Raw genomic sequence first — 16,570 nt, 5'->3', positions numbered from 1 at the left:
GCCGTTCACTTCTTTCCATTTGCCTCAGTTTTTTCATCTGTGTGTTAATTATGGGGTGAGCCCTTTATAAATGTTTTAAAATATTTTATAGTTGTCACCTCAGCAACTTGGGGAATGCTCTGCCCTAGGAGAGCAAGAGAAATTTGGAAAGGTTTCTTGTCTCCAGGTTGCATTCTAGGGGATGTCCCCTCACAGGAGGGGTAGCTGTCATCTGAGGTCTCCCTGTACAGCAAGGGGTGACTGGGAGAGGTCTGGTTCCCATGGCTCCCCTATGTCCCACTTTGATCTAATGTTAGACTTTTAATTTTCCTGCTTCATTTGCTGCTAAATTTGGCTTTTCCAACCCAGCAATGGATGTGCTTTTCTGACTCTCTGCCTTCTTGGGTTGTTGACCACAGGCATTTTGGGGGAGAACTGTTGTCTTCCCTCTGTCTTTGTAACCATGCTGTCTTAGAGTAAACTGTGTGTCTTTCACGAAGGATTCGCTGATGGTCAAAAGAGATAGCACACCCTATCACCCTGACATTTTCTGTCAGGCCCTCTAGAGCCTGACCTCAGCAGGCATATGACTTAGAACATATGATTAGGTCAGACAACAACAGTTTAGAAACTTTGTGAACTCAGGACAGGATCATCAGTTTCTTAGAAAATTCCTGGTAAATGCTTACTGGCCCCTAGCCTAATTTGACTTGTCCATTTACATCCAAGCTATTTAAATATTTATTTACAACACAGGCACTTTAAATGAGTTAGCATTCCATTTCCCTCCAAGCCTCATGTGATACCTGTTCTCTTCGAGGCCCATTTTCTCCATCTGCCCCGACATGGCAGTCATGTTGGTGTTTGTGCTGCATTTTGACCCCATGGGAACAATTTATCCTGCACCCCATGGGAACAATATCCTTGTCAAGAGCTAATTTTGTCATCTGTGTGAATCCCAAACTGCAGGAAATAGTAAGGAAATGCTTGCCAAAGTAGTCTTTAATATTCCCTAATACACTCAAACACCAATTTGGAGAGCTACAGGTCACTTACTCACTTATTTTTTATTTTTCTCCGTCGGTTTTGAGTACCAACTGTACTCCAGGCACTTCGGCAGTGTGCAAGTGCAGAGCTTACCTCCAGACTTGCGGGGGTAATGCATTGCAAGGTAATGAGGAAAGGAGGTTGATTTTGCACCTACATTTTTAGGGCTTGGGGGTGTGCTAGGAAGATCCAGAGATGGGAAACTGTTAGGGACAGGAAAGGACACATACACTGGGAGGAGAGGCCGATTCCAGGTAACTGTGAGTGGTCAGACTAAGCAGTGCAAACTAGCTTTGGGAGGTTTTCTTAGGAATGCTTTTACCTGCATCTGTGACAGACTACCTAACAGTGGCTTAAATAGGTTTGAAAAGTTTTATGACAAGTCTAGAGAAAGGAGATCACTTTTGTTCCAGCTGATTAATAAAGCCAGTCTGGACTCGGAGTCCTTTTTATGTTTCCATTTCGCCATTGTTTGTAAATTGGCTTTCAGTCCTCTTGCTTGTTGCCTTTTAATAGGAAGATGACAGCTGCGACTTCAGGCGATGCCTCTGCATTATCACCCAAAAGAAGAGGAGACAGTGCCACCACTTGAGTGTCCCTTTTATAAAGAATTAGAAGCTTTCCCAGATGTGCTCCCTCATACTTCCTTTTGTGTATGTCTTATTGGCCAGAGTGAGTTCCACAGGCATCCCCAGCTGCCTAGGAGACTAAGGACAGTGGATGTGATACTTCTCCAATAAAGGAAGTGGCAGATTGAGAATGGTGATTGAGTTAGTCACCCCTCACAGCTCTGCTTCTGAAAAATTCAAATAGCGATGATCAACATAGATTAGCAATAAGAGAAGCAAAAAGGGCTCAAGATCTTTCCATGTGCCTAATCTTTCTTTGGATTAAAATAAATTGATTTATTTATTTTACCTCTTAAGGAAAAAGTGTGCTAGATACATGTCAGGGGTAGGTTGTGATTATTAGGAAGACTTTTATAAAAATTCCTTCCTTTCCATTACTTCCATATGTTTATGTAACTGCTTGTCATAAAAAGTAGAACTAAAATAAAAATATGTTTTTGACTTCTCTTTACCTTATAATTTTCTGATTTTTGGCATTTTTTAAATTTCGTTATTACCATAGTTATTTAATACATTTTTTTTCAAAAATGGAACTCAACCACTTAGTCTTCAGTGGAACTGCTTAGTTGTCTTAAGAATCTAGTAAATTTTGGGACGCCTGGGTGGTTCAGTTGGTTGGGCATCTGTCTTCAGCTCAGGTCATGATCCCAGGGCCCGGGGATCGAGTTCCACATCGGGCTCCCTGCTTGGCAGGGACCGCTTCTCCTTCTGCGTGCTGCTCCTCCTGTTTGTGTGCTCTTTCTCTCTCTCTCTCTCTCTCTCTGAGATAAAATGAATAAGATCTTAAAAAAAAAAAAAATCTAGTAAATTTTCCTAAGCTTTAAATTTGTTGGATGTAAGTATTGCTATGGGTATAGAACGTTGTTATTTTTCCACATAGACTATTGCTATTATTGAAATGGACAAAGTTTACCATGATTCAGGAAATTGGGGGTCAAGATTCAGTAATGCTAACTTTTCTTCTCAGCACTGCAGGTGATAGGCTAATGGCCCGATCAAGGCATTGAACTTCCCTGGGCTTTGACTTTCTTTGATAGACACTATGTGGTTGGACTGGGACATCTTGAGAGAGCTGATAGTCCATGACTCTGAATGAGTTTGCATATGAGGAGCAGAGGAAACAGGAGCAAATGGAAAGCTTCACAGAAAGGGAAATTGTACTTACCTAGGAGCGGAACTTAGAGTTGCTTTCTTGAGGGTTTAGGGTGGGGTAGAGGAGGTAGTATTTGGAAAAAATAATTCACAAGTCATTTTCAAAACAATGAATTTATTCAAAATATCACAGAAAGCCTTTTCATTGTTTCTCAGTGTGAGTGTGTGTTAACAAAATATAGTCACAGCCATCATTTCACCTTTATTTCAGGAAAAACAGTCCTGGGATTTCATGGTGAAACTGTATTGAGAACTTACCCAGACCCACGTGTATGGCAGCAATTTCTTGGGCATCCTGCTCAGTTGCTAATTTCAAGGAAGTGAGTTTGGGGAATCATTCCCCTCAGTTCTTCTTATGATGCAACTCTTGTCAGTGACAATCCCTGACTCAGAAGTCCTACCACAAGCCTGCTCAGAAGCTGGAAAACCATGGGGATCTGCATTTCTCAGAATCTAGCATCTGGGCAGCCTAAGCTGATATTCCTCTGGTTCTGAGGCTTGTTGCCCCCCGCTTGGAGTCAGAGGCCTGACTCTGCAACAGTCTTAGCCTTTCTTAACTCTCTTGGAGGACAGGGCCCGTTGAACAATGGCACCAGCAGCCCCCTTCAGAAGTGGGGCTTGGAGGTGATGGGGGAGTAGTCCAGCACCCAGGGCCTCATGGCCTGGGACCCCGCTACCTGTTGGACATACAGGACCCATTGCGACAGTTCTAGGACAACCAGCCGAAAACTTCAGGCTCTACCCCATTCACTGATGTAGTTAAAAGATAACTTGTGAAGTTGGCACCATGGGCCTGTGTTTATCTTTTTGAATCAGTAACTTACTTCTCTTGTGTTAGCTTCGGAAACAGTTTTAAATCTCTTTTCTTCCCTCTTTCCGTTGTGCTGTAGCAGACCATTGTGATCTCTCACTCAGACCATTATCCTCCTTCTCTGTCCTTGCTGCTTACTCAGCCTGCTGTAGTGTGCTGATCACTCCCTAAAAAAGGAGGTTTAAGCTGAGAAGTGGTGTGGTGGTGTGATCATGGCTGGCACCAGCTGCCACACCTCTGTTCCTCAGCATGACTCTCAGATGTGCCTTAGGTCTTCAGGGCACGCCCAGCCCACTGCAGCGCTGTTTGCTTTTTGCAAATGTCAAATAATGGTCCCTGCCTCAAGGTTTGATGGGAGTATTCAAGAAATTAATGTTGGGCAAGTGCTTACAGTATAACGGTATTTGACATGACTGTAAAAGAAGCAAGAAAATCCAAGGACCTTTCTATGTATATAGTCTTTCTACAAATTAAAATCTTTAATTTATTTCTCTATTTGCCTCTTAAGAAATCTATTCCTTATGTTAAAATACATGTCAGGTGTAGATTGTGATTATTATGAAGGCTTTCATCCACATTACTTTGTTTTCTGCGGTTACATACTCATACGCAATGTTGCTTGTTATAAAGGTCCCTGGGTCCCGGTAATCATTGTTTGCCTCTTCCTGGAGTGCAGACTTCTTGAGGGTATGAATTTTTGAATTCAGGTGAATAAAACTTATTATAGAGATGACCTTGAAGCAGTAATTGCTTTCAAAGTCAGTCATTTGTAAACTTTAAATTTATAAACTATTCTCCTAAGAATGATAATCCTTTCTTCTAATAATGGATCTCTGCATGTGGGTTTGTTAAGAACTCCTGGAACATGGGATAAAGGTATATGTTCCTTAGTAATTACTGAAGATGGTTTCTGTCCCTCTTCTATGTAATGATCACATTCTGGCCACACAGCCTCCCGCTCACGCTGCACCTGGGCATGCTCTTCTCTTTGTTTGAATTTCTTTTCCTTCTTACTGCCTGCCAAAATCTAGTGCCCCTCTTATCTCCTCTGTGGGAGATCCTTGCTAACTCTGTTCCTCTTCCCCTGAGTACACGGTCCCCAGTTCCACCCCTATTCCTGCCCACCCTGCCCAGACTTCATTTCTTCTCCAGTGTCTCTGGAGCACATCATTCACTGGCACTTACTACACAGTCTGTGTCCAGCTCACTAGATTATAAATTCTTGGGGGAAGATGTCCTTCCTAATGACCTTTAATCCCCAGTATAGAATTGAGCCAGATATGGTCTCTGCTCTTTCAGGAAACCTGAGCTTTGTAAATTGTGAGACCAGGTTAAAAGGGGAAACCCTGCTTCCTGCTTTGCTCCAGGTCAGCCAGCCCCCACCAATGGGTGCTGTGTGGTGGTCATGGTGGAGGAGATAGTATTCAGAATTACCAGGAGATGGTTTGTGTAATTCATAGAGGCATATTCCACAATTGTGCTATTTTAATTTTAGCCATAAAATTTTGTTTATTTTGAAATCTCAAAAGGAAGACAGGGTATTTTGTTAAAAAGGGACAGATTTTTAAAAGGTTAAGAAACCCTGCTCCATTCTCCAGGGAGAGAGGTTGGTGTTTTTATTTATTTCTTTTGAGGTGAGTCACTTTCAAATGATGAAGAGTCATCGTAGTAGGTCCAAAATGAATGTGGGAGGAGTTGGTTGTGGAAATGTTCACTAGCCTGTGATGTTTTGTGGACCAATGTAATAGAATCAGTGCCATTTTGTAGTTTTCTTAACATTGAAGTTCAGATGTTAAAACCTATGTTAATCTTTTTTTTTTTTTTTTTTAATATGTATAAGGGGCACCTGGGTGGCTCAGTGGGTTAAGCCTCTACCTTCGGCTCAGGTCTTGATCTCAGGGTCCTGGGATCGAGCCCCACATTGGGCTCTCTGCTCAGCGGGGAGCCTGTTTCCCCCTCCCTCTCTGCCTGCCTCTCTGCCTACTTGTGATCTCTCACTCTGTCAAATAAATAAATAAAATCTTTTAAAAAATATATGTATAAGGCCAAATCCAGAGGCCGGAAGGATGAATAACAGGTGTCATAATAGAAATAGTGTTTCCATTTTCAGAGTTGTGTCTTCTGCAGGCTGAAGTCTGGCCCTGCCTCTGCTGCTCACAAACCAGGCAGGCTCTTGAATCTCACTGCAGAGCAGGGGTGAGAGGGTGCTTCTCGCCTCTCAAAGTGGAGGGGAGGATGGACTGAGGCCGTGGGCACAGTGTCTGGGTGCATTGCGCGGTACCTGTACAACTTGCGAAGTTCTTCCGGACGAGAGCTCCTGCAAGACAGAAAGGCCAGCTGACGTTTCTGTCCTTTTGGTGTTTCTAATTACAGGTTTTTTTATTCTAAAGAGTCACAAGAGCTGTCTTATTAATTAAGCAGATTATTTTTAAATAATTATTTGCCCATGTAAGTTTTAAGAAATCCCTACTCTGAGAATGAATTTGAAGAGAAGTATTCTCAAATTGAATATCTGCAATTTGTGTCTCAGTGTTTTTCGTTCATTTTTGTACAAAGAGCTTCCTAGTGTGCTCTTACTCTGAAATTCTCTGCAAAGCTCCCTGTAGCCATTTTGAACTGTCTTCACTGCCCGTGTGGCTGCCCCTGAAGGGAACTGAGTTCTAACCAGTCTGCCTCTCCAGGGACCTGTTTTTTCAGACAGTGAGTTACCACCCTACATTGGGTTGAGAATTTAGTGAGACCGGCATTGTTTTATAAAGGGGAAGTAGAACATAATCAACCTGTATTCCATGGACTAAAAGTTAATCTTACTTTGGTGAAATCTTTCTTTTGGGTTTTTGCCTGTATATAAATGTTTTGAGTTTTTTTGAAAACATAGAGTGTTTTTCTCATGGTGGATCCTGGTTAGAGCTTGAATCCTCTTAATTGGGTAGTTTGCTTCTTTACAAGACTTTGACTTTTTTTTTCTTTTCTAAGACTCTGGTTTTTTTAAAATAGTGGTCATACATTTTACTCGGCTATCATAGTCTGCCACATGAGAGCTGCACAGTATTTAAGAGAAAAGGAGGAACAACTCAAAGAATGAGTGTTAGCCCTAGGAAGGTTTCCCACAGAAGGGTGTACAGCATTGTGTCTCCTTCCACCCTGCAAAAGTGCACAGACTGGAAGAGGAAAAGCCATAAATTCCAGTGTTTGATTTTTCTTGAAATATTTTCATCATGCTTTGTCATGCAAAGTAACTGAAAGTGTGAAAGTACATAGTATGCTCATAATATACACCCAAAGCTTTTAATTCTTAGTAATGTATTTTTAAAGTTAGCAATAAATCTAAATATGTGAAATTTATTTACCTTTTATAAGTTTGATTCATTAAGTGTCTTTTTGCATTTTTTATGACACTAGGCAAATTAGCAAGCGTTAGCACAAAGATAATTGTGTTAACCCCCATGCCTGGTAAAAGTAGGGGTAAGATCTCTTTGCTCTGGGGAAACTGCTTTAGAGAGAGAGTGCAGGGCCTGGGGTCAGGCAGACTCCGGCTTGAACGCCAGTTCCTTTACTCCGACCCCCAGCCTTGGGCAGGCAGGTGTTCAGCTTCAGAGCTGTGGTTTCCTCAGGTGTCAACTAGGGATGGTAATAACTACCTCAAAGAGCTATCAGGAGGGTTAAGTAGCAGGCTCTTCCACCGTGTTGGGAAGATGGAGCACAGAAGCCACTGCTGTCCGGCCCCTCCAAACTTGGGCGGTTTGGGGATGGGGTGGGGTGCACATGGATTAACTGAGAAATGCCCATGCGGTGTCCTGCAGGGTGCCCAGCTCATCCTGCACCTGGCATGGTTTCTTTACCTCCTTTAAGAATGAATGTTTTTATGGTTGCATCTTGTTCACTTTATTAGATTTTCTCACTCTCATCTGTAACAGATTTACAGGATCCTGTGCCTTAAGAGAAAGGACACCATCTGAGCAGCAGGCACTCAGTCAGGTCCATGCTTCCATGTTTCCAAACCATGAAAGACATTCCTGTTGCTTTTCTTGTGCGTTGTGTGTTCTCACTACACGAGTGCTTTCTCTCTACCCAGCTGCAGTGTCCACAGACCACAGCCACTTGCTTTCCCTCCGGTTTTATGTGGTAGTCTATTACATTGATGGCTCCAGGCCATCCATGGTCAGCATCTCATGTGAGATTATTGCTTGCCCACTTAGTGTGCTGGGCTACTTTAAAGTGTGAAGAGAAGGGCCCGGTAGACTTCTGTTACTGTTGTGCACCATGAACAATGCGAATACAAATTCTAAGCCAAAGAAAGGTATCTGTACTGTTCTTCTTTAAGAGAGAGATTTAGTCTTCATAATTTCTTTCCTCCTCTGTGCTCTTGCTCTGCTTCTTCCTCTTGGAAGCCTCTTCCCTCTTCTGCCCAGTCTGCCCTCTCCATGTGGCAGTCGCCCTCATCTTCTCAGATGTCTTTATGGGTCTCCTCTGGAGCTTTTTCTAGATCTCCCCATTTTGGTTTGGCCATTCTCTCTCTAGGGCTCCCCTGTTCCTTGAAAACTTAGTTCTGTCATAGCAGCAATCTCTCTGTGGGTGGCTCTGTGCTAAAATGTGAATGAGCTTAGTGAGTGCGGAAACCCCATCCTGGTGTCCTGCCTGGCTTTTTTTTTTTTTTTTTTTTTTTTTCACTTTTTCCCAGTATCTGCCTGGCTTTTTGCCTGCTGGGCTGAGCCTGTTACTTGGCCCATATTAGCAGCTTTGTAGATGTTGGGTGAATGAGTAATGTGCTCATCCCTAGTGGAATGTCAGGAGAAAGACAAAACCACTTACTCTCCTTCCAGTATGCCATCTCTTGTTGCATACACTCTGAGATACCTTCTGGGATGTGCAGGGTTCTAGTAGTTTCTGCCTTTGAAGTGCAGCCAGCAGTCCACCAGGAAACAGGGAAAGGCTTCTTGGTGACAGGGAAGTAACAAATATGGGCCACCAGCTTTCTGTGGACCATGCTGTCTTCTACAACACTCCTTTGTATGTAGAACAAGCAATCAGATGCAGGACCTTAGCTATGCTGGTGACAGACAGGATGCCTGACTGGCCACCAGCCTTGGAGGGAAGACTGGAAAGTGGTTTGTAACATATGACTTGGTACTTTTGTTGGTGTTTGTAGTGAATCCAAATTGTTTTTTAAAAAAAGCTCTTAGGTTCTCTATATTCTGATTGAGAAATCTGGCCCATACATGTGCATACTCTTTTGAGACATTCTTGCAAAAAGTTAATAAAATGTGTCCTTTCTTTTAAAGGTTTGCTAGGGCTGCTGTCACAACGTGCTGCAGACCAGGCAGCTTAAACCACAGAAAATTTTCTCATAGTTCTGGAGGCTGGGAATCGAGATCATGATGCCAACAGGGTTGATTTCTTTCGAGGCCTCTTTCCTTGGGCTTATAGATGGTGTCTTCTCCCCATGTCTTTGTATCATCTTTCCTCTGTCCCTGTCTCTGTCCAGATTTCCTCATCTAATAAGGACACCAGTCACATTGGATTAGGACTCACTCTAATGACTTCATTTTAATTTAATTACCTCTTTCAAGAACCTGTATCCAAACATGGTCACATTCTGAGGTACTGGTGGTTGGGACTTCAACATAGGAATTTTGGGTGGACACAATTCTGCCCATAACATTGTGGATTTTAACTATTTAATAAATTTGTGTAAGACACTGCATTGCCTGAGGTTACATGGAGTGTTTCGTGGGAGGGCACGTAGAATGTACCATGTTTGTGTATCAGACATAGAGAAAGTCATTGCTCTTCCAGTAGCAGAGTGTGGTAGCCTGGGTGTGGCAACTTCCCCAAGCCATCAAAAGACTCCACCCTCCTGTGAAATACAGTCCTGCGTTTAATGGGACGAAGGTGTAAAATAGGAAGGACGGGACAAGTGCACAAAAAAGGGGAAGAGGTACAGACGTTAGCAGCTATTCCTCCAATTAATAATGCCTTCTGAGTACAGCAAATTTGAGTGCACATGAAATTATGTTAAAATTAGTAATCATTGTGTACATTTGTGGCGTAAAGACACTATTTTAAGCGTCTTTCTCAGTCTTTCCTGTCCGTGAAGCACTCTGATACATAGAGACAGCAAAATCCTTGAGAGTCAAGTTAGAGTTAAAGGTTCTAGCTGAAAGATTTTCTACAGTATCTTTACAGTTTGAGGAAGTCCATATGAGGTGTTTCAGAGCTGTGGTTGAGGGCAGATAATCTCTTGAGTAATTGACTTTTCTGGGTGGTAAACCAAAGACTCTGGGAGAAGAACTACAAACTTGCACTTTGAAGAGGACTTTTCATTAAATGTGGCACATGTACCCACGTACAGTTACTAACTTGTTATTCACATAGCTAAGTTATGAGGAACGAATCCCCAACATTGTTTAGAAATTCCTCTTTTGAAATCTTCATCAACAGTTATTTAGAGAATATTTATTTTACGTTTTGTTTTTTTGTTTTCTTCTCTCCTTTTAAAATCCAGCTCATGGTTTTTGGAATCTTTCTGTGCCTGGATGCATTTCTGTATGTGTTCACCCTGCTTCCTTTAAGAGTTTTCCTGGCACTATTCAGGCTCTTCACTCTGCCTTGCTATGGCTTAAGGTAAGTTTAAGATCGTGAGCTATTTCAAATGTTTAAATTATTTTTGCTACTCGTAAAAGTAGTATTTTACTACTTGTAGTTGTTAAAGTAAATAGTCACTTTGATAGATTTTGCAGAATAGGGATAATTTATACAGTTTCATTCATACTTTGGCCTTAATGCATGAACTAATGCTGTTTATCTTTTTAATGAATATTATATAATGTACTTATATAATATTTGTACTTTTTCCATGCATACTTTTTTTCCAAATGGTTTTGAACTATAACTTTCCTTTGGCCAGTACAGTAATATTAATAATATAGGCGGCCACGTAGAAGAGTGGGAAGGCATGGGGACTAAGAGCCAAGGACCCGGTGGCTACTATGCTGCTCGCCCAGTATATTTGTGTTTGTGAAGTCCCTTGACCTCCGAGGCATCGTCTTGGGTTCTGGGCTGGGCGTTATCAGAATCTCCTAAGAAACTCTTACTTCAGGGGCTCCTCTTCCTCTCATTTAAGAATCACTGTCTTAGTGGCCTGGGGAGCCTTAGTTAATGATTCCCAATGAGAATCCCTCCGATTTGTGAACGCAGAACATTCTTGAAGACCGTTGGCTTGGTGGGAAGGCTCAGACAGCCCAGCCTCACATTGATTAGCTGGTGAGGTGTGGGCAGCTGCTTAACTTCTCTATTCTCTAAGCCTGTTTCCACATCACAGTAAAAAGGGGATGTTGAGAGCCTAGCATAGTCTACTAAAAGATGGGAGGTGTAAAAAGAATACCCAGCATGGTGCCTGTTCACAGTAGACCAGAACAAATATTAGTTTCCTTCCTTTTCTATCAAAACTAGGAACAGGAAGATAAAAATGTTAAGCTTACATAAATCTTAATGCTTTATTGGTCTTGAGGTTAGAAGTTTGGGTTTTACAGTTTTCTTTTTTTGTACAGACTTGTCAACATGTCTCCACTCTGTGGAGTCATTCTCTAGTATATTATTTTACAGTTCTTAGGGTAGTTGCCCAAATGACATTTCTCACATGGATCACTTTTCTAGACACATTTCATTCTGAAAAAGTTTTAAAATGCTGAAATGAACAATAATAAGTAACTTCATTTAACTATAAAGTAGGTGACTATTTTTTGGTATATAAAAATATAATTAATGTAATTATCAATGACTTAACCATGGAAACTGAGGTAAAACATTGATGGTCAATATACAAAATTATGTGTTGAGTTTTTTAAATGACTAAAGCCTTGGAAAATTCTCTTTTAAAGTGGTAAATGGGCATATACTTAATACTTACTAAGCAGTGAATAACACATACAGTCCCTTTAGAAGTAAACCTTAAACAGTTCCAATAGGGAAGAAATCCTTGCAATATAAATTGGAAGAATTTATGGTCGTGATGATCATATTATGAAAAGAGAAAAATTCTTTGCCAGATTACATAGAATAAAACAGTGGTCACCAACCATAATCACATCACTGTTCTTTGTGATACTTGACATGCTGTAGCCCTGCCTACCAGAATGAGAGAATTATGTGGCATATTTTATTAATTACATGTTAGTCAAGTGGAAGACTCTTTTAGGGATATAATCAACAGCTTTAGGATAGTCAAGTATATATACCTTTGGGAGAATTTTTAATGCTTTATTCTTAGTAGCAAACCTTTTTTTTTTTTTAAAGACATCTGTAGCATGATACTTTTAACAATAGCAAAGCTAAATCTCATATATTTTTTTCTTTTATTACTAGGGGCTCAATAAAATTATGGTTATTTTAGTTTTGAGAAAACCAGAGAAAGTATCTAATAAAACATCACTAAATATAAATCTTCATGTATACTGCATAGCCTAGATGGACACATAGAAATTTGGATAGAGCCATGTGAAGCTACCTGACATAAAATAACTAATGCCACATAGAGGTGTTCATGTCTGCACTGTGAGCTAAATTAACTTTTTAGTTATTCTTGGATCAACAGTGTGCTCCAGCCTATCTCTAAGTGAATGGCTTTCAAAGACATAGGGTGTTACATATGGCTGTTGGCATGATGAGATAAAACATTATAGGGAAATATATCCTAAGAACTCTCTTCTAAAGTGGGTCCTTCCCTGGGTATGTTAGTACACAGTGGCTGCTCACTGAACAAGGGACAGCGGTGATTTGTCAGTGTTTCCGAAGTTCCTTTTTAGGCTCTGTTTGAAGACCCATCTGGTTATTGTACAGGACATCTAAAACTGTGTCATTTCGAGTGTTCCTTGTCACTGGGGAGAAGCAGGGCACCCAAATCGCATGAGAGAAGTCTTTCAGTGTTTGTTCTGAAAACTAAAAGTGGTGCTGCAGAGAGCTGCCACATCTTCAGTCCTCGCCTCCCGTTTGCTTTGTTGTGAGTGGCCGATGGATCCTGGAGCCAACCTTTTCTAGATACTTTTAAGATTTTTTTTTTTTTTAGATATAAAGTAGAGGTGGTTGCTTTTGTATATTACTTTAAAATACTTTCAGTCTAAATTGAGTAGCGTTTCAAAACAAAATTAAAATGTGTTCTATTGTCAAGGTTTTAGAGCTAAAATGACACCAGAGGGCAGTGTGTCACCCCACATGCAAGACTGTTCCCTTGTCCTATGAAAACCATTCGTGCTATTTCTGCAGTTTGGACCAACTGAAAAATTACATTTTAGGCGGTCACTAATAAATATATGATGTGTATATATAATGTGGAATGCAGTAAAATTACAAAATAGAACTTTAGCAACTTTCTGTATTCTGTGCAAGTGTAGGCCAGAATACACAGAATGTGAAAATACTGCCTTACTGTCTTAGTATTAAGTATGCTTTATCAAAACTGAGTAGTGTTCATTGCAATTTATATTTTCTTAGCAATTTAGAAAACGGTGTCTTTTTGAGCATTATTTTTAAAACCACCAAATTTGAAATGTTTAAAACTTGAACTATAATGAGAAATATAGTAATAAAGCTATTACTAATATTATGTCTAAGACCTTTTCATTATTTTAGGAATATAAAAATACATTTATTTTAACAAAATTATTATTTAGAAATAGCCAAAATCTGCCTTCTTATTTATACCTTTTCTTTCAACATTCTCTACTTCCATTAAAGGTTGATTGTCTCACCTGTAGCTGTGCTATGTTCCATCTTTTTCAGCAAGCAAAAAGTGCTCTTTCCTTCAGTCTGACTTTTATTTTTTCAAAGGGATAGAAAGAAATTAAAAGAAAAATAAAGAAGTTCATAGTGGGTTTTTTTTTCTTCGAACTGTCTTTTCCTCACATTCCTATATGTCTTTTTATAAGAAAGTCACTGTGTTCCTACTCTCTTAGTTCTTTTTAATTATCCCCCCCAAAAGGGGGAAGAGGATATTTATCGGAGTAATCAAGATGCTGACATGAAAACCATGATTTTGCAGTGTCTAGTACTGTCCGTTTCAGTATGACATCAATAGTTGTGTCAGGTTGTAGCCTTCTTTCCATATTTGTGAGTAGAGTGCTTGCCTCCTCTGCTTGCAGAGTTGTGTCTAGTACAGCATGTGTGAGTGGCTTTGGAAAACTGACAGCCTCCCAGATTTTCTGCTTTAGAGTTTATTCTTTGGACCTATTTCTAAATATTCTGTAAACTTGCCATGGTTTTTGGGTTTTGCCACTTTTGACAACTTAGTACACAAGGACTTGGCCTTTCATTAAAGCTAAGTGCCAGAGCAATCCTGCTCGCCCTTAGGAGAACCCAGCCTTCATTGTGACTACCCCACTGGCTGGCACTTGGCCAGCTTTTGATCCTATTAAAATATTGTTCATTTAAGAAGTTGTCAGGGTGATTGTTTTGACTTGGTAGGTGTGTTTGTGTTGCCTACAAAGGGTTACTGCTTCCATAAAATATTTAATAATCTCAGGAATACTTATTTGAAAACCTTTTACTAATGAATTAACAATCTTGAAAAGTCTTCGGTCCCAGCTATTTTGTTGGAGACTAAAGTAAATAGAGAAATATATCCAGATTGTTTAAAAACAGATCCCTGTGTTTCTTCCCTCTTTTGCATTTAAAGTAGTATCATTTTTAGAAAGATATCCAAGAAACTTGAATATTTTCAATGACATGGAAATTGGAATTAAATTTTGATTCATTTGATTCATTGTATGAGGTACGAGTGTTTCTTGGAAGAATGAAAGTATTTCATTTTTTAGAAGAGTAGACTGCTCTGTATTATGTTAAAGAGGTATCAGACCTCATTTTTCCAAGTTTGCTTATAGAATAAATAAAATAACTAATTGTGGGAGTATTTTTTATTTACCTGGCATTTTTATGAATCTTCTCTGCTCAAACCTGTGACTTCACTTTGTGTTCTAGAATTCTCCATCACATTTGAGTTAAAAGTTGAGGGAAATTGTAGAGAAAACAGTGCTGTCTGGTGCCAAGAACTGAGTTATTTTTGAAAACTTTGCTCAGATATTTTAGATGGTATTAAGTGTAAAGTAGGCTTAGGTAATAAATGCCAGAGTGTTTTTCTTTTACTATCAGAGCAAATAAAATCTGTACAAACAAATTTCCTGATCGCACTTTGGTTTTAGGCTTTAGAATGCTTACTTGAGGTTTTGTGGACTTCTTTGTGTTAAAGAGGCAATAGTGTCTTTTTCCTCTGAGAGTTTACCCCACAGAAAGGCTTTTATCTCTCAGAAGAATGGTGAATTTCAAATGCTTGAGAGTTTCTTAACCTTTTGGACTTCCTCTGTATGCCTTACTTCCTTCAAGATATTTCACCCAAAATTCACTTCACACACACACACACACACACACACACACACACACACACACACGATTTTTCTCTTCAACATAAGCCTCAGTGGTGCCCTAAATGGTTTAATATCACCCTATAACACGTGAAGGGAGAGCCCCCTTGGTGGCTTTCTTTGGGGAAACAAGTATGTTTGCAATTTCCTCTTACCAGGGTTGATCTGTGTGGGTGATATGTAGAGAGCAATATATTTGTTTTATTAGAGAGTCTTCATAAATCAGGTTTTGTTGTCCCCTGTTTCCTCACCATGGCACTCTAAGTAGCGTAGCAACATTACAACCTTCTCTCTTTCTTTCTCTCTCGTGAATCAGACCGAAGGGAGGAGCACTTTCACTTCCTTTATAGAATGGAATGTGGTGTCACAGGGACTCCTTGTGGTGAGTAAACCCTGATTTTTCCTTCTCTACTCTTGGCCAAATTGACATCCATGCAAACAGATATTATAATGGAAACAACAAAAACAGCATAGGCAGACGTAACCATTTAAATGAGAATGGACACCTGAGGAAAACGTGGTCTCTATCCTTACTTAGTCCTAAAACTTTGTCCATATTTTTGCAAGATTTGACCATGATCTTACCTAACATAGGAAAATCACTCAATCAAATGATCTTCAGTTACACTTGCTGTTCTAGACCTTGAGAGCAAGTACTTTTTCTCTAATGCTGTAGCAGTCAACTGAGCTTATAATAAGTTCCTTCCATGTAAGCAGTTTTTATTTTGCATTACTCCATAGCTTTATTAAACCAGTTGGGTTTTTTTTCTAGTATAGTCTGAAATTATTTTAAAGCCCAAAGAAAGACTTTAATCATTCGGCCTCAGGACTTAGTAATTATTTTTCTACTATATGTTGGGAAAACTTAAGATTTAAAATACTGTTGTTGTTTTTTTTAAAGATTTTATTTATTCATTTGACAGCACAAGCAAGGGGAGTGGGCAGGGAGAGGGAGAGGGAGAAGCAGGCTCCCCGCTGAGTAGGGAGCCAGATGCAGGGTTCAATCCCAGGACCTTGGGCTCATGACCCAAGCCGAAGACAGATGCTTAACCGACAGAGCCACCCAGGTACCCCCAAAATACCATTTTCTAATTAAGGAAAACATCTTAATCGCAATACTTTATTTGAATTTACTTCAAAATTATAAAAGGACTTCTTTTTTTAAAATGGGAACCATATTGAATATTTTACTTTTTCTTACTTTACATTCTTTCATGTATACAACAAATAGCTAAAAGTGTTAAAAGAGAAAGAAAAAAAAGATTCAGTCTATGTATTTTATAATGAATTATCTCATGCCGATAGCTTGACACGTTTCTACACCGATTTGAAAATCAACCAGGCAGGGATTATCCCATTTTTCTTACACATCTATGTTGCCTTTTCTTTTTTCTTGATCTTTTTCTATGCTGCCAGTTTTTACTTTAATCTTAGCATGTTACTCTACTACTGAGCAGGAGGAAGAAGCCTAGTAGATCATCTCTGCCCACTGCATTGTTCTGTTCCCATGAATCTCCAAGCCCTTTGCAACAAGAGCAGTG

General features: G+C 39.9%; 1 protein-coding gene across 1 annotated transcript in view; it reads left to right on the top strand.

Moving 5' to 3' along the window:
- TAPT1 (transmembrane anterior posterior transformation 1) overlaps positions 1-16,570 on the top strand; it is a 57,556-nt gene that overhangs the window by 16,174 nt on the left and 24,812 nt on the right. The window contains exon 3 of the mRNA XM_080797558.1: positions 10,124-10,242. Coding sequence (XP_080653684.1) covers positions 10,124-10,242 — 119 coding nt within the window. The remainder of the gene's footprint in view (positions 1-10,123; positions 10,243-16,570) is intronic.

Source organism: Martes martes (genome assembly GCF_963455335.1).
Source record: "Martes martes genome assembly, chromosome: 2".
Lineage (NCBI taxonomy): Eukaryota > Metazoa > Chordata > Mammalia > Carnivora > Mustelidae > Martes > Martes martes.
This window is presented reverse-complemented; position numbering and strand designations above follow the sequence as displayed.